This window comes from Cygnus olor, chromosome 3 (assembly GCF_009769625.2).
Source record: "Cygnus olor isolate bCygOlo1 chromosome 3, bCygOlo1.pri.v2, whole genome shotgun sequence".
Lineage (NCBI taxonomy): Eukaryota > Metazoa > Chordata > Aves > Anseriformes > Anatidae > Cygnus > Cygnus olor.
Genome location: NC_049171.1, coordinates 36,840,596 through 36,857,788, shown reverse-complemented (window position 1 = coordinate 36,857,788; position 17,193 = coordinate 36,840,596). Strand labels below are relative to the sequence as shown.

At 37.2% G+C, this 17,193-nt stretch overlaps 1 protein-coding gene across 1 annotated transcript in view; it reads left to right on the top strand.

Annotated features, from left to right (window-relative positions):
* Positions 1 to 17,193, top strand: part of ME1 (malic enzyme 1) — a 180,217-nt gene that overhangs the window by 75,721 nt on the left and 87,303 nt on the right. The window contains exons 4-5 of the mRNA XM_040554032.1: positions 2,351 to 2,426; positions 4,546 to 4,707. Of these exons, the coding sequence (XP_040409966.1) occupies positions 2,351 to 2,426; positions 4,546 to 4,707 (238 nt within the window). The remainder of the gene's footprint in view (positions 1 to 2,350; positions 2,427 to 4,545; positions 4,708 to 17,193) is intronic.

Sequence of the window (17,193 nt, the reverse complement as noted above, 5' to 3'; positions counted from 1 at the left end):
TTTACTCCGTGGAGACCTTTCTCCCTGCTTTGCAAGAAAGAGGTCATTTAACCACACTGGGCTGGACTCGGGCGCTTTAGAAAATCCATCCAAAATCTCGCTTCATTTAGCACTGGGCTATGAGGTCCATGTAAATTGAAGGGCGGGGAGAAGCAGAAGGGTGATGTTTCGGGTAGCTTTCCTCCCACGCTCTTCTATTTCTTTAGCATGCTCATGTCTCCAGATTGGCTGTCTCTGAGACTAGCAATTTTGATAAACTCTGTTTGATGCTTCATATAACCAGTTTACACAGCATTTTGTAAAACGTCTTATTATACAGCACATCAGGGAGGAAGCATCAGCATTTATTTTGCATTGCTTCTTTATAGCATTTCAGTTAGCGCTCTCTGTTTCAGGTACCTGAGTTGCAAATAGAAATGCTCGTGTACTGTAAACACTATAGCTTCTTAAAAGTGCTTTAAATATTAACGCTTCCACCCCTGCAGACTCTAGCTTACACTGAGCTGGGGCAATTGATCTGCTGGCTGGCATTGCTGCTAAGAAATGGTGACAGACATCGGCCAGCCTGCTGCGTTCGGGCTGAGCCTGGGGCAGGGGGAAGGAAATAGGGGTGCCAGGGACAGACAATTCCCGGTTCTAGGGGAAAATGCATAAAATGAAAGTTAAGCAGATAAAATTATGATCCTTGTGGGTCCCTTCCAACTTGGGATATTCTACGATGCTATGAAATATTTAACCACAAATGGCTGTTCGTACAGTGCATACTCCTTTATGCAGTGCATATGTATTTTTCTTGAAGAACACCACAATTTTTGTCCTGCTTAGTTAGCTGTGTAAGGTTGTCGTTTCTGTATAATTAAGATTAAGAAGGTTAATTGCAGTGTATCTTACACTGTCTTTTGTTCCAAAGAATAAACGAGTTTGATTGTATATTTTATAAATTGTATATCAAGGAGGTGAAGACAGTTAAATATGAAATTAAATTAAAAAAATATATATTACACAATAGTATTTCAATACTGTGTAAATAACCCAGTATGTATTAACTATATAAACACATGACATTAAGTATATTTATTAATTAATATATTTTTTAACTTCTGACTTTTGGTTTCTTGACTATACTTTTAAACACTGCAGGAATTTTTTTTGCTTGACTTGCAATACTTACAGTCCTATCTAACCAGCGTTTCCCTCAGTTACTAGTTTTATTTAGACCCATGTGGGCATGTACCCAATATTACGAATATGCCAAGATGAATGGAGATATTGTACTAGACGTAGATTTAAATTCTTTTTTTAGCACTTTTCTCTAATTTTTACTTTATAATTTTCATCTTGAAATAGGCAGATGAAATGCTGTAGAAAAATGTTAGAAGACAACTCCTTATGCTTATTATTGCAAAATTTATTTAAAAGAAGGCATCCTTGGCATTTACTTCTTCATTGTTGCTTTCTCCATGGTTTTTGAAGAGATTGACTTCAGTGGGGGAATTTTTTCTGCTATCTCACATGAGAAATGTAGATAAGAAAGGGACTTAAATTAAGTCTAAGTGGATTTGGCTGTATATCTGCATGTCAAGTAAAATAGTTGAAGACTAAAGGGCTGAAGAGTAGGATAAGATACTATGTTGATTTTTTTCTATAATAGAAAATGAAATTGGAATTACATCTTTTTTTCTGCCTGTTTGCTTTAAACTCTTAGGTATTAGTGGAACTAGAGGGCAATTTAGAAACACTCTTCAAAGTAAAAATTCAGTATGCTCAGCACTATAGGGAGTACTTTGTACTTTCAAAACAAAGAGATTTTCATTAGATTATTTCCCACTTTTGTTTATGTCAATGAGGAGAATCTAATGAAATAGGCAGACTGTTGTTGAAGTACATCAGTGAACGCTCCTGAGGTATTTTATATAATAATAATATATGACATTTCAGTTTTCATTCATAGATTACAACTGGGACCTATCTTACCTATAAATGTTAGGACTGCATAAGCATTAGTGATCACTGTTTTAAGATGAATGTGTTTTGTGGTCTGGGATAATTCATGAATACATTTGAACATATCTAGTACTTGGGGAGCTCTAAAATCAAACTTAGCAATTTGCAGAAATAATTCCTGCAGGTTATGAATCTTTGAGTAGTCACATTTTGTCTCAGTTACATTTTCTCTGACTTCTACTAAATGCAGATATTTAATTCACTCGTTCCTACAAAACTGAGCACTTACTGAACTGAATCCATATATGTTGGAAATATATTTGCATAGAGTTACTTTGTTATTTAAATTATTTACATTGAAATATTTAATTGCTTGTTTATATGAAAAGTATTAATTTCTTTGCAGGGGACTTTTTATTACTATCCATGACCGGGGACACATCTCTACAATGCTGAAGTCCTGGCCAGAAAATGTCATCAAGGTAATTTCAGTTTAGTTTGTTTGACAAAGCTGACACCATTTTGCACCTGGGTTGGCTTGGTTAAGATATTTTGATGATCTTTTTCTAGTGAAATATATTATTCAGATTAGATAGCATATTTTCAGTTAGATTTCAATTGCTTCTCAGCTTGCTTTTTTTTTTTTAATAAATAGAAACAATGATGTTACAGCTATAGTTTGAAGCTTTTCCATCCTTACTTGTTTACCTATTGGCATCCTTTATTGTATTATTGATTAATTGGCCAATTACATTGAAAGTTATGCATTAAAAAAAAAATCTGAATTCTTTTTCTGCGTTTCACAGAATCACAGAATGGTTGAGGTTGGTAGGGACCTTTTGAGATCATCTGGTCCAACACCCCTGCTCAAGCAGGGGCACCTGGAGATGATTTCTCAGGGCTATGTCCAGTTTGGTTTTGAACATCTCCAGTGGTAGAGACTCTACAGCCTCTCTGGGCAATCTGTTCCCATGTTTGGGTTAATCCAGCAAAACTACTAAATTTTCAGCTAAAATTGCTTGTCACAGAATATGACAATGGAATTACTATGTTGTCAGATGCTTCCCATACTGAGCTTGAAGCTGAATGTCTGGTTGCTGACTCATGTAAACCAGACAAGCACTCATAACATTCAGGGCTGAGAAATAATCATTGCTGTAAATAAGGATTGTGATTATCAGTTCTATGCATTTAGCTTCTTGTTTGCATAGTGTGATTCTGGGCAGTCCTGTCTGAATGTTTTATTTTGATGAGATTACAATCCCTTTCCTCTTTTGGTATCAAGAAGTCACTGGCGGTATTGAAAATTTTGGACAAGAGGCTTATGAACATGGAGCTCTCCCTCCCAGCTCCCTGGCTGATCTGATTTCAGAGGGGTGGCACCACTGTCTTCATAAAAGCAGTTTGAAATTTGCAGGTCACACTCAGAAAGAGATCCTTTACTGCATTCTTTGATTTCTTCTAGAGTATGATTTGTGATTTAGCCAATTTCATTTAATCAAGATTTAGAAGTTGTACACAGGGATATCCACAATTCTTTATAAAAAAAAATAAAATAATCCATTCATAACCAGAAAATGTATGGAATTTTGAAATATGTGTGTATATAACTAACTTCGTAACATCCAAAATTCCACCAAATTAGAAAAGAAGAATCATGCATTGTATTTACGATAGATGTCGTTGTTGGCAGTAGGCGTTCTAAAATTTTTTAACAGCTTCTGCTAGGCCATGGGGTCTTTACTATAGTAGTCGTACTTCATTGCTCATGCTACAAGAACATTTTTGTGGTGCTACCTGCTTCGTTGTGATTGAAATGCTAACATAAGAGTTTGACAATTTGGCTGCAGCTACAGCAGTGGATTTTTATGTATTTTTAAAATTTTATCTTGTATAAAGCTGTTTAAAGTTATAGTTAGGTAATCTCTAACTGTAGACTTGTGCTCATTATGAATACACAGGGTATGATGCTACTGTCCTTTACTATAAAAAAATCTTCCTTGTTAGTGCAGACAACTTTGTGGGTTTTACTGAGTTCCTGTATTTCTATCAATGGAAACACATGCTGCTTGATATGTATAAATACCACAGAGTATATTATTTGCTCAAGGGAAAAAAAATACATTTTCTAAGGTTAAGAACCCTGCAGACAGCCCTGTGAAAGGCCAGCAGGAGAAGCTGCTGGCTCTGATTCTCCTGAAAACAGTTACAACAAAACCCAGGAGTCCAGGGTTCGCCTTTTTGTGGATAACTACCTTTCCTTTACTATTCTGTTTTGATACTGTTGACAGAAAAATGTAAGAGGGAACAATGCCAGTTCCCTTGTAATGTAATACTACATACCTCTCTTGTGTATTCCTAAAAGTTTTACAGGAAAGTCCCATTTACATTGAAGCAACAGTCTAAAAAAGTGTAACAAAAGCACAGTGAAATACAATAATGCAGTTCACGGCCTTTGTTGTACTATTGATTTATTTGTACCTGTTGCCATTTTAAAGTGAAAATTAAAAGAGCATAGTAAGATGATAACAGAATACTTAGCATGTACAGTACCGTATGAGAAAGAAGTGATTATTACGGTGCTTTTATTTCTTCCTCCAGGCTATCGTGGTGACAGATGGAGAACGTATTCTTGGTCTTGGAGACCTCGGCTGCTATGGCATGGGCATTCCAGTTGGTAAACTGGCACTTTATACCGCATGTGGAGGAGTGAAACCTCACGAGTGCCTACCAGTGATGTTGGATGTGGGAACAGATAATGAGGTAAATCCTTCTCTGAGGTGTAATGCTAGCAGTTTTAAGGGAACTGTATAAAAGTTGAATTGTGAAAAGTTGGTTTTCCTTGTTATGATAGAGTTTTCGATAATGCGGAACCTAAAAAGTCTTATGGAAAAAGTCTCATCCTAATGCACTGTGTAGATTGTTTTGTAAGGCTCGAGTAGGTGAGGAAGATAATGTCTGTAAAAACGTACTGCATACATTGTAAATGTTAGAAAGTGGCATGGGAAATTAGATCTTAAGAGGGGGACGATAGAGTAAAAATTGTGATGCATTCCTTCTCTACTTCTGCTGCAGAATTCTTCTGCAGTGATTTCAGATGTGGATTCATTTTAGGGGAACAGTTTGAAAGTATAGTCTGGTATATGTTAGGAGTGCACATCTATGTACTTCAGCTGTACATTGACTTCAGCTATAGAAAGCTCTATAATCCAATTAATTTTTCCCAAATGAAGTCCCAGTGCTTCAGGTAAGTGGACTTTACCCTCTTTTATTTGGCTTCCCCTTTGTACGAAGTGGAGAGATTTAAAGACAGCTAGTTGCTGAAAACTGGCTTTGTTATTTCCAGGCCTCCCAGGATTACTAGTTAATTACTTGGCCCCTGATGTTTCTCTTTTCTGCTGAAAGAACATTTGAATTATTGACTCTGAATGATGTCAAATATCATCAGCTATATCATTATGCTTTAGCAGAAGTTACAGTATAAGTGATGCAAGCATTAAACTTTGTGCATGATAAATGCATCAGAGATTTATGAGTATTAAAGCTAAATAAAGCATCTCCATACCAGTGAATGTAGCAGGGATTTCTAGATTGTTGGGCTGGGTGTGTGCAACTTCAGCTTTATACACACACCTCCACCCCTTCCCCACTGGGATAGTTCAGACAATGCATCATGAAAGCATTACAGAACTGGGGAATAGTCTGCTACCCTCTCTCTCTATCCCCCAAGAACCTTCTCCTGAAAGTGGACAGATTTATTTGTAAAATGCATCCGAACACTGTAGCACATAGCTATATCAAGTCACATACAAGTCTCATTGGCTGTATTCTTGGTTTGAGCAGTTGGGCCAGTTATTTATTATTGAACATTTCTAGGCAGTAAACTACATCAGCGACTTACGATACTGCATTTTGCTTTAATGCCTGAATTTCACCATCATTTTCATTTTTCATGGGGTATTATTTTCTTGAAATATATCAAACATATAATACATACCTACAAATAGCAAAAAAAGCATACGCATACCAGTAGCTCCACTTCTATGTCACTCTTCTTGTGACTAAACAATGAGTTCAGTCAAGGCGTCTGGAAGGGTGACCAACCTGAAGTATTACAAGATGCATTACAAATTGTGTGAGCTGAGGTTGGTGCTCTGGCATACTCACCTTATCAGGAGGATGGTTTTTGTTATTGCTTTTGTTTTTTCACTTGGATAGTTATTTTAGGACCATATTGTGAACTGTTTCAATTTAGTTGTTGTCACGTTAAGGGGTGTAGCCGATTAACCGTCACGGGTCCGGTCGGATTCAGGGTACTGAACTATCACAATCACAGATTCACCAATAAGGCATTAACCAATATGGGTCTGGTCAGATTCAGAGCACTGAACTACCACGGTCACGGATTCACCAGTAACGTGTAACCACCCTTACTCTAGTCGCGTTCAGTGAGAACTATCACGGCTAGGAACAATGCAGTTAAGTGCAATTTATTACAGCAACAGGTACACAGCTTCTTTGGATTGCTGGTGATAGATACTGTCTGCAAAAGCAAGCTAGCATGCATGAAATACACAGGTGCGCAGCCTGGAAATTAACACGTTAAAAGGCACAAAGACTCTATAGAGATTTCTAAGTTTCCGCGGAGACACACAGTATAACTAAGTGTTCAAATCTCACCCAAAGGCATCCCAGTGGGGAGGGGAAGAGAGGCTCAGCCCGTCAACTGATCCCAGGAGTCAGGAGGTCCTCAGGATGGTGTATTCCCTTGTGATGTTATCTCCCCTGATGGTGGTATCTTCCCTAATGATAGTATCTTCCCTGACATCCCCTCTCTCTTAGGCCAATTTAAATTATTTTCTATCTTTTAGGTGGAGCTTGAGTGACTCTAGTTGAGCATATCTTAGTTATGATTGGTGAAAAGTTTTCCCGTCTCCGTTTAAAGGTATAGGTGCCAAGAAATTCAGAGCGCATGCTCAGTGAGGGATGGTCACACCTTGGAGGCGGGTAGCTTTCGGGATGGAGGTGTGTTTTGATATTATAATGAGCAAAAGTACGCTAAAGTACAGCATTTGTCAAAACATGACAGGTCGTTGGCTCAGGGTAGCAAAAAGTGCGGCTTATCGGTCTCGGTGTGCACAAGAACAATCGAGTCCCCACCTGGTCACAGAGCCTAGCCGTGGTGTTTCCACTCCACTCTACGCTCCATACTGTTCCTTAGAGCCAGCACACCAGGTTCCCCCAGCGCGATAGCAGCTAAGGTTGGAAGCCTAGGGAACGCTCAGGTAATGCAGCTACACCCTACCCTGAAAGCCTCTTCAATGCTGTACATTTTCTTTAAAATGTGAATATTACTTTTATTTTCCTAGTTACTTTAGGCAATTGCACCACAGTTGTACAGTCTACTTAATCGTAGCAGCTCAGTATGTTTTAGTCCCCAGCCAGCACTGTGGTTAGCAGCGCAGGAAAGAACTGATTCTGCTGGCATGCTTTTCATTCCTGCCCAAGTGTACATCAAGCTCAGATGTGCACCCACTGCTCAACAGTGTAAAAGCCCCAAGTAAATTCTAAATATTCTGCTGCAAGAGACCTTAAACTTAACTTGAATGAATGGGAGGCTGGGTAGAGAGTTTGTTTGTTTGTTTTCCTTACTGCTGTAGTAGTTATAAGAAATTATTATATTAGCTTACGACTCAGTACCATTCATGTTCATCTGAGTTTTTGCAGGGCTGAGGAGAAGTCAACAGCATGTGAGAAATGAAGGCTCTGAATCACATTTGGGTTAGGGTCTGGTCTGGAGGCAGCGCTATTGCTCTTTTGGGGTTGTGTTAGATTGCACTTCAAAGAGTAGACGGTTGGTTTTTTTGTTTGTTTGTTTTTCCAGTTGGGATTGGCTGCTCAGATGTTTAAGCATTTATCTTAAAGGCTTACCTGGGAATGAGACTCCTGAATTCTGCTGGAGGACTGTGAGCAAGCTGGGATCTGTTGGCATGCCTCATGACTGAAGAGCCCACATGGGCCTGCTCCTATTCCTTGTTCAGTTGGCTCTTGGCTCTAGTTCCCTGGCAACTTCAGTCACAGTCAGTGATACTGGGGCACCAGCACCCCTAATCTCTTCCCTCTTACGCCCTGCCTCTGCCCCAGCAGCTCCTGTTCCCTCCCTGCTGTCAGTGTTTGTGTCACCACTTCAGGGAACCGAAGTGGCCAAAAAGTGATCACGTTTTGCTGGCTAAGCTGGTTATATTAGTTCAAGCTGCTGTCAATTCTTTGTTTTAAAATCTAAATCTTTTGGAAAAATAACAGTATCTTTATGCTATATTTTCTTGCCCAAGCCAGAATTTTCTATAATGAGACACAATAGAAATCACTCTCATAACTTGAGCATATATAAATAATAATTACGCTGAACATGTTTTTTGAAATGTGCAGATGTTTTCCATTTAGATTAGTTCCTTCTCCCTTTCTGTGGGGGCCTCAGTGCTTTAAAATAAGTTTCAAAATATGTATTTTTGGCAACTATAATCCTGTTTTGCACAACCTGCAAATTCTCCAGAAAGATTAAATCTTACTTTAAAGCAGATTGCAAGAAAAACTTCACAAATTCTCATCCTGTATTGTTTTGTTGCGCACAGGACACAAAACAGGAACTCTATGCAGCAGCTCACTTAATTTCTGATAATTATTAAGTGCTTTATTACTGTTAGTTTTAGCAGAGGTATTTTAGCTGTGGTATTATCATGCTACTCGCAAAGGTAGGGATTAAGAAGAGAAGCAAATTTGTATACAATTGCCCAAATAATAAACAAGAGAAATCAAAACTACTTGCTTACTAGTAAAAATTGTCCTAGTAGAAAGACTTGCTTGACTGAAGTAGTAAATTACTCTGTGCAATCAGAGTATCTCTGATATCTGATAAACTCTGAGCATCCAAAAGGAGTGGTGTTGACCACTGCCAAAAACAATATGCCTGTTTTGTAAGTCATTGACAAACTGGAAGCAAACAATTGCTGTTGGGACATTTTTATCCAAAACATTTTAAAACATTATATGTAGTACTATTAGTTATTTACAACAGACCATGAAAGTCTCTCTGAAAGTTGTGTCTTATGCAGTAGTCATTTATTTGTAGGGTGTGAAGATGGTACTTCTCGGGTGGGATTGCAATCCAAGTAAAACGTACTCATGCAGCAGTCTCAGTACTGATATGAAAGCGTTGCTGGGAGAGCTGAGGTGATGTGATTTCTGCATTCTGGGCATTCATCAAACATTAGAGAGGTATATGTTAATTGCCTTGCAATGGTTAAAGAAACAGCTTGCAAAAGAAAAAAGAATGGTTATCAAGGTATGAGCAACTGCAACTCATTGGTGACCTATCTGAAACATGTACTCAGCTCTAGAAGTGGGATGATTTCAGGATGATGGAAATAATCTATTTGAATCAAGGGAAAACATTTCAACATTAAAATATGAATGATGATTGTTTGCTACTTGAAACTGTTATTAAACTCATGAAATGAACTGCATTGAGGCAAACCTGTTGGTTAAAAACCAAACACAAAGAAACTATCAAAAACTGAGTTAACAGACAGTTAAAAAGCAAAAGACACTAAAGAAAAGAACGTTATCCATACTAATTATGAAGAGCAAGAATGAGTTTTTCTGTTGTTCCTGAAACTTCACCTTAATGGTGGTACTTGTAGAAGTGTTCATTGTCAATATAAATGTGGTAGATATTTTTTAAATGACAGTGTTATCTATCTTGGTGAGAAATCTTATTTTCCACTGTATTAACAGTGAATTAATATGTTAAAAAAGCCTTAACAATTTGTCAAGGTCCTTAAATCAGAATGTCCAAATAATGGCAGTTCTTTAAAAAAAACAAAACCAAACAAAAAGCTGTGGTACAAACACTCTGGAACTTGCTTGCTGGAAAGCAAACTGAGCTGAGTGGGGAAGAAGTATTGTCTTGTTTAATTGTATCTGGGAAAAATTGAGAAGTTCAGGAAGATGGAATTACAGTTAAGGCTCTTATTTAAAATAAAATGGTCCTGGTTGTGGTCCTGGTTATGTAACCTGACATAGAGCTTTAGTAAAATTAGAAAGATTGACTAATCAAGCAATAAGAGTAAAATAACTATTCCTGATTAGCATGTTATTAAAACCAGATTTAATCTAGCGTTAAAATGAATTTACGGGTTTTTGGTCGACTCTCATTTTTACCTTCAGTAACATATTTGAATTCATACTGTTCCATTTAAGAAACAGGACCAATGAAAAAACAATCCAGACCTGTGTTACTACATAAAACACTATTTAAAACATATTTCTGCAAGGAACAATAAAATAGTTTTGGTTTTGTGGTATTTCAGAGTTTATTTTCAGTTCTGCAATGTTAAATATCTTTATCAATGGCTTGGAGGTAGTATTTTAGTTTCCAAGGGTAATAGATCAGCCATGGTTTGGTAGTGTTATCCAACCAGAGCAGGAATGAAATCTAGGCAGACTGTCAGCTTGTGTTATACAGAAGTCAAATTAGTGGTGAAAGGGTTTCTTCTGACTGTAAAAATCTTAACCTAATAATGCGTGCTTAACAGAGAAATCAGCACTCTGTTTATTTGGTATTTTAGAAGAAAAGCTATAGCAAGTTCTGGGCTAACAGAGGAGTCCCGTACTCAGGGGGCAGATTGCCAGTGTAAATTTGGTACTGGGAACGGCCAGCTTTGGGAGCTTTGGATGGTTTAGTTGTGTATTAGCATTTAAACATAAAGCATTTACCATAAATTTCTGTTTAGGTAGAAAGCATTCAATTCTTCTAAATGGTACTTTCCCACAGTGCAGAAAAGTCAAGTGGTGTTTTAAGAACTTGTTACGTGGGGAGTTTCTAGCAGCAAGCCTCCATGTCCTGGAGCCAGCTGTCAGGATTGTTCCGTGGACTCAGTAGATCAAGTTGGTGGTTGGGCTTGGTGACTGTGAAGGTCTTTTCCAACCCAGATGATTCTGTGATTCAAGCTGCATCCAGGATGGCTTCAAGGAGGCTGGGCATGCAAACCTTCTCTTGCACTGGATAGACGCAGTTAAATAGCTGGCTGGTCCTATACACCATCATGCAGCTGCATCATGACTGTCAGTTCACTTTTTGCAAATGCCTATCTGATGTTGTTCCTTTATTCATACAACTGTCAAATACATAGATGTAAGTACCCAGCAGTGCACATGAGAGAGAAATGTGCAGCTCCTCGAGCAGCTATTGCTCATTTGTCTGCCACACTTCGGGAGTGTAAGAAACCGTGGGCTGTTGTCTCAAGCTATTTCCTGCATGCTTGCTTTGGAATATTTTTCCCTTAACTTGCTGCAAATATTTAAATGCAGGAATGGGGCAGCTCTCACAGTTGTCCTAAATAGGTCAGTGAGCATTACTGGGCTGGCAGTTCAGACGCTTCTGGAGGAATGACAGGCATCCATGGTAGAAGACTGAATCCAGAAAAGCAGAGGTGCGAATACAAGCTCAGTTCTTCAACGTACATACATACATACATACAGTTAGCTTTCTGCATTTCCCCAATTTACTTCCAAGTCTCAGAAGTACTGGTACCAGCCTTTCAGGTTTCCTATTCCTCCAAAATATCTCTCTAAGAATGTGAAAAAGGAAGCTGCTGATAAAACACAGAGACAAACCTGCTTCTATTATTTGTATTCCAACCAAAATAGAAACTTGGACAGAGGAAAGCTGACTGTAGCGGAAAACTGTAATTTCTAATCTTATCAAACTAAAGATATAAACATATCAAACAAATCATGTACGTTGTGTACAGCTGTAAGAATTTCTGAATAAGTTAGTCACAATTGGCATTCATTGTGGTTTTGCACTGTATTTTGTGTAGTTAATGTATTATAAAATGGTTGCGGTCTCTGAATTTAAAGAGCTCACATTCCTCTTGCCTTGCCTTGAATTATGGCTGTTAGAAGTAGAGCCAGCACTTCAGTGATAGTGTTACTGCAAAATAATAATGGCACTTCCTGAGCTCCACGAATAGAGGTTGCTCCTGTCTATATAGAAAGGAGCTATTTTTGTAGCCTGTGTGTATATGGGGGTCTCGTTCCTCGGTTATTTTCTGCAGTGTGTTTGCTAGTAGTTTTGAGCATTTCTGACATGCAAATGACACCGAGTGTGATGCAGCTGGAGGTTTCTAGATACACAGCTTCTCGTGTAGCTGTGTTGAATCTGATCAACTTAACCTGGCTGGCTGAAGTAGACAGGCTCATTTCCCTGTTCCACAGAGCAGCAAGGCCAGGCCAGGTGCTCAAAGGTAATGCTGTGGCCCAATCGTGCTGTACTCCAGACATTAAGATTTATAAAACTATTGCTGGAGTAAATCTTCTGTGTTTTTCTTAGGGTTCACCCTACCTCCTATCCCTGCTGTTCTGGTAGGCGATAGCTGAGGTAACCTCCAGGCCTTTTCAGGAGTTTTTCTTGCTGTCTGTGCTCTCTTTCACAAATTTAGTGCTATTTTACAAGTGGAATATTTCCCCTTAGATCTTGCTGCAAGATCCTTCCCTGATAGTGCACTGCCAGCACTTCAACAAATGAGAAAATACATAAATATTCCTCTTTCCTCCCCTTTCCCCCTTCCACTTGGCAAGAAGATATTGTGGTAGGGTATTACTTTCCCTAGAGTCAATCATGAGTCATTTTTTCTTTTCACTGCTCAGAAGTACTGAAAAGTCAAGTCAGTTCTGAATTACGGTTCTGTCCAGCCCATTGTGCAGAAGAAAAAGAAATAATTTTCAGACATTTGTAGTCTCCTTTTAAATCTATTCAGTTATTTGGAGTGGACATAGTCTGTGTTAGAGGAGAGGACAAGTACAAGCTGTTTTTATTGATGGTTCTAAAATTAAGGGGCTTGGGTACAGTGGAAAAGATAGAGTTTAATTAATGTGTCTAACTGTCTAAAGGCTGAAGAGAGAGTTAAAAACAGGATTAAGGGTTTTTCAAGTCTAGATTTTATAGTCTGTAGTGGGAAGAAAATGGAAAGTCTGAATCTGAGTATGTCTGGCATTTCCTAAAAATGCAGAAAGGGACATGGATGCCGCTGGTTGATCTGAAATTGTCCTTCAAACCATGATTTTAATGAAAGAGAAATTTAGGTAGGGTAAGGATTTTTGCATAGATAGTGATATGAAGCTTAAATGGAACAAAACAGTAACATACAGAGTGTGTTTGCTTCAGTATAGAATATTTTTTTCTCCATTGTGTTCCAGAAGATTTCTCTTCTAAAATAAATATGGCATTGCCCATCACTCCTAAACATGCTTTATTTAAACAACAGGAATACCCAAAACTGTGCCAACATCCATAATATATTTGCAGACCTAAAGAGGATACAACTTACAACAGCCACCATTTGCCCCTCATTGCAGGGTCCTTTGAACAACTTTCTTGAGTTTATCACAAGTATCCGATAGATGATATTTTTCATTACTTTTTGAAGAGCTTTCCCTATCTCACTCTTTAGTGTTCTCTTATGGAACAATTCTGGTAATACATTTAGGAACATTCACAACCTGAAAATTTTGAAAGCTATTTTGACTTTAACTCAGAAGTGTCACAAATTCATAAGAGTAATAATAAATCTAGATTTACCATTTGAATATATTTCTGCCATATGCTGCTGATCTGTTATTGACACATGTAGAACTGAAACAGTCTTTTGACTAACCTGCAGCTCACTATTTCTGTAAAATATTATTTTCCATTAGCCTGTTCCGTGAATTCATAGCTTTATATTTCTCAGATTTTGAGACTTGTGACCAAGTGAGGTTGGATTGTCAGAAAAGCACATAGAAAATAATGAAACAGAAGAGGAAGAAGAAATGAAATCACAGCTTTAGGCAACAGACAAGAAATTATGTTAAATACGCTCACTTTAAATGGAACTTGAAGTAAATGGAAAATTAAAGGTTTATATCTGTCATCTTGTGAACAGTATATCCAAATCAATAGCCTGACAAGATGAGTCTGCTCTCTGAAGGAAATATTGACCTAAATTGTTAAATTTTCAGAGCTAGAGGATAATTTGTAGCAGTTTTTATACATGTAATTAGAGGTACAATTATTTAAAAACAAATGTAATATAGTGACAAAAATATTTACTATTTATCATGAAGTATTCATTGTTTAACCTAAAAGTTCAATTGCTGCCAAAAATGCTCTGGATTCTGGGTTGTAGTTTTTAGGTGACATAGTCAGCAAAGGACGTAGTTAATCGTGTAGTAATGTAGCACACATACTAGAAAAGTAATTCATGATAAATTGAAGAAATACATCTGTATTGTTATTAAATATTCAAGCAGAGTGGCATTTTTAGTTAAATCACAGAGCAGTTTCAGCTAGATATTTCTGTTCCTCTGTTTGCATGTTAGAAGCATATCAGTGGCAAACGCCAATGTCTCAGGCCTTCTTTGGGCTTTTATACACATCATCTTCCCTGTGTTTTCTTCAGGTTTATTAACATTTTCATGTTGTTCTTAGTGAGTCATATCTTATCACTGCTATTTCTTTCTCATTAATATTTTCATAGCAGCTTTCTGTTTGTTATAGACATGAGTCCTTCAAAAAATACAATAAACTCTATTTTTTTCATTAAAGAAAGATGTCAAATACATTCCTTCTGTTACAGGCCACTTCAAACTTGAATATAAACCTCCTATACTCCGAGGATTCACATGTACATCAAGTTCTTAAAAGACCGATAAGTTGTGATAGACTAGTTTGGGGGTTTACTTTACATATTTGGTGGAGGGGGAGCATTGTTTAAATTCCAAAGCCGATTCCAAAACTTCATTTGGATTTCTCATGCCTCAGTATTTTTTCTCTGTAGATCAGGCGTTTCAGCCTGATGCAGTTTCCTAAGAAGCTTCTTGGCTCCCATGTGCCTGAGCTAGTGAGATACTCCCTGGAATATGTCCACTGGCACAGAGCTTTACATACAGATCAGAGAAGTGAGCAAGCGGAAACATGGGAACATTTAACAGCATATAGGGCTGATTACGATTTTTCCACAGAATTTATTTGGAAATTTAATATTTCAAAATACATGATTTTCTGTTAATTTAAATAAGAAACAAACCACTGTGCAAACATCCATCAGAATTTCAGAATGTTGCCTCATTTTCTGTGAATAAGTAGGGCTGTGTGGGGACATTTTTGTTGACTATTACTGAAGTTGGAATTAGTTAATATTCTTATCTTGATGGTGGCAATGGGTTTGGTTAAGTGAGTACTTATCCAAGGTTGTCTTCTGTAGCTTAGAATTCTTGCTCTGTGCTTTCTTATATCTACTGACTTTCCCTGACTTTATTCAGAGAATACAGACAGGGAAGGAACTGTAATTCTTTATGTGCTCTTCTGAATCTTGTGGAAAAAAAATAAACATGAATTTTGATATATGTGACTTTTATTCTAATACAGACATTTCCGTTATTATAAATAATGAGTCAAATAAGAGTCTCCAAATTTCTCTCTAATTAGACATCAGCCAAAAATCTTAGAAATATTTGGTTTCAATATATTTCATCACACAAAGTTAGGTACTATTTCTTGATAACTTTGTGTTTTTCACATGATATTCTGAAGTAATATAGAGTTCTGCTATTTTTTAAATTCCAGTAATCATAGTATATACTAGTTTTTTCTATCTTAATCTAACCATAGGTGCATAGTCAGACTTTACATTCATTTATGTGGAAGTGTTTTGTGCTCATGCAGATATGTCCATTAAATCATACACAGAGTTAATATGTGTGGGATGTTAGAAAATTCCATATTTTCACATGGCCCTGTCATCAACAGAAATGGTAAATTGTTACTTAACACGGAGGTCTCTGTTGCACAGAATATTCTGTATTTTGGAATACTGTGTTTTATTTGGAAACCACATTTCCTCTTTTAATCTCATTAAATATGTCAGACTGCATGGTAGTTTGCATCTGACTTTTGTCCATTTCTTTTTTTTTTTCCAGTTGTTTCTATGTTCCAGATTTACTCTGAGAACTATAATCAATTTTCACAGACTCTTTTCTTGCAAACATATCCAATGTGATGTGTGCAGGCAGGCTCACTGATGAGATGCATCAGGCAGTTGTCAAAAAGTTGATGTCTTTATGCTTAGGAATGGAAAATGGCTCATTCTTCAGTCCAGGCTTTTTCCAGTGACCCAATTAGAGCTCAAGTCCTGCTGAGGTAGACCTCTTAGCTTTGAGAGAATGCTGAGGAAATCAGTATTATCAGTCAAGGTTGTCTGTTACGTACTCTTAAAAATACAATTCGGTGTCATTTAAGGGGACTTCTTGCACATTGATTTCCTTGCAAGAAATTGGAAAGGATGTGTTCTACACAACTATTTTCATTGTTTTTAACAGTGAATATTGCCATCTCAGAATTCACTTCTGCAATTAAAAATCTGAGAATCACACGTTAGGTTTCTACTGAATGCTTCAATAACTAAATTTCCTAATTTATACTTCCAACTATATCCTCAAAGCTGCATACTTCTTTAACCAGGAATATTTTTAACCCTCTGCGGACTTTTCTTGAAGTGACTACAGAATATTCCTGAGATGGGATTTCATGAAGAAATAGTGAAGTTTCTAGTGTGTTTCAGTCTATAAAAAATGGTGTTTTGGAGAATCTGTGAATTTGTCTTCTATTTTGTCCATAGTATTTTTCAAATTGTTGTTGTGTTGTTGTTTTGTTTGTTTTGTTAGTGTTTTGTTGGTTTGTTTTGTTTTTGGTCTTTTAATTACTATTATTTCTATGTGCTTAGGTGTTTCCTTGTTTGCATTAAACCTTCTAATTCTTCAGTTGGTAGAAGACCGTGTACAAATGGCTTGTGCTTCCTAAGGGATTCACTAAGTGTGCATTAGCTGAACAAGAAAACATTGCCTACTCCTGTTATGAACTAATTGTGTACAAAGGGGAACAGCATTTCCTCACCATATTTAGAGCTGTTAACTGTTTTGACTCATTTGCAAAAGGAGAATATAATGTGCTATTCTTTACCACTGCATTCCCAGAGGAATGTGTTACATCACTTCCCTTGTTTTCATTTAGATGCTTTTCTCAAATTTTGTTAGGCACAGCTTAGTAGCTATGAGTATTGGCAGATTTATCAATAAAACTCAAATATAAACAAGCTTGGTTTTTAAACATTTGTTCAGTTTAAATATTTTTCTAACTCAATTTCATAATGT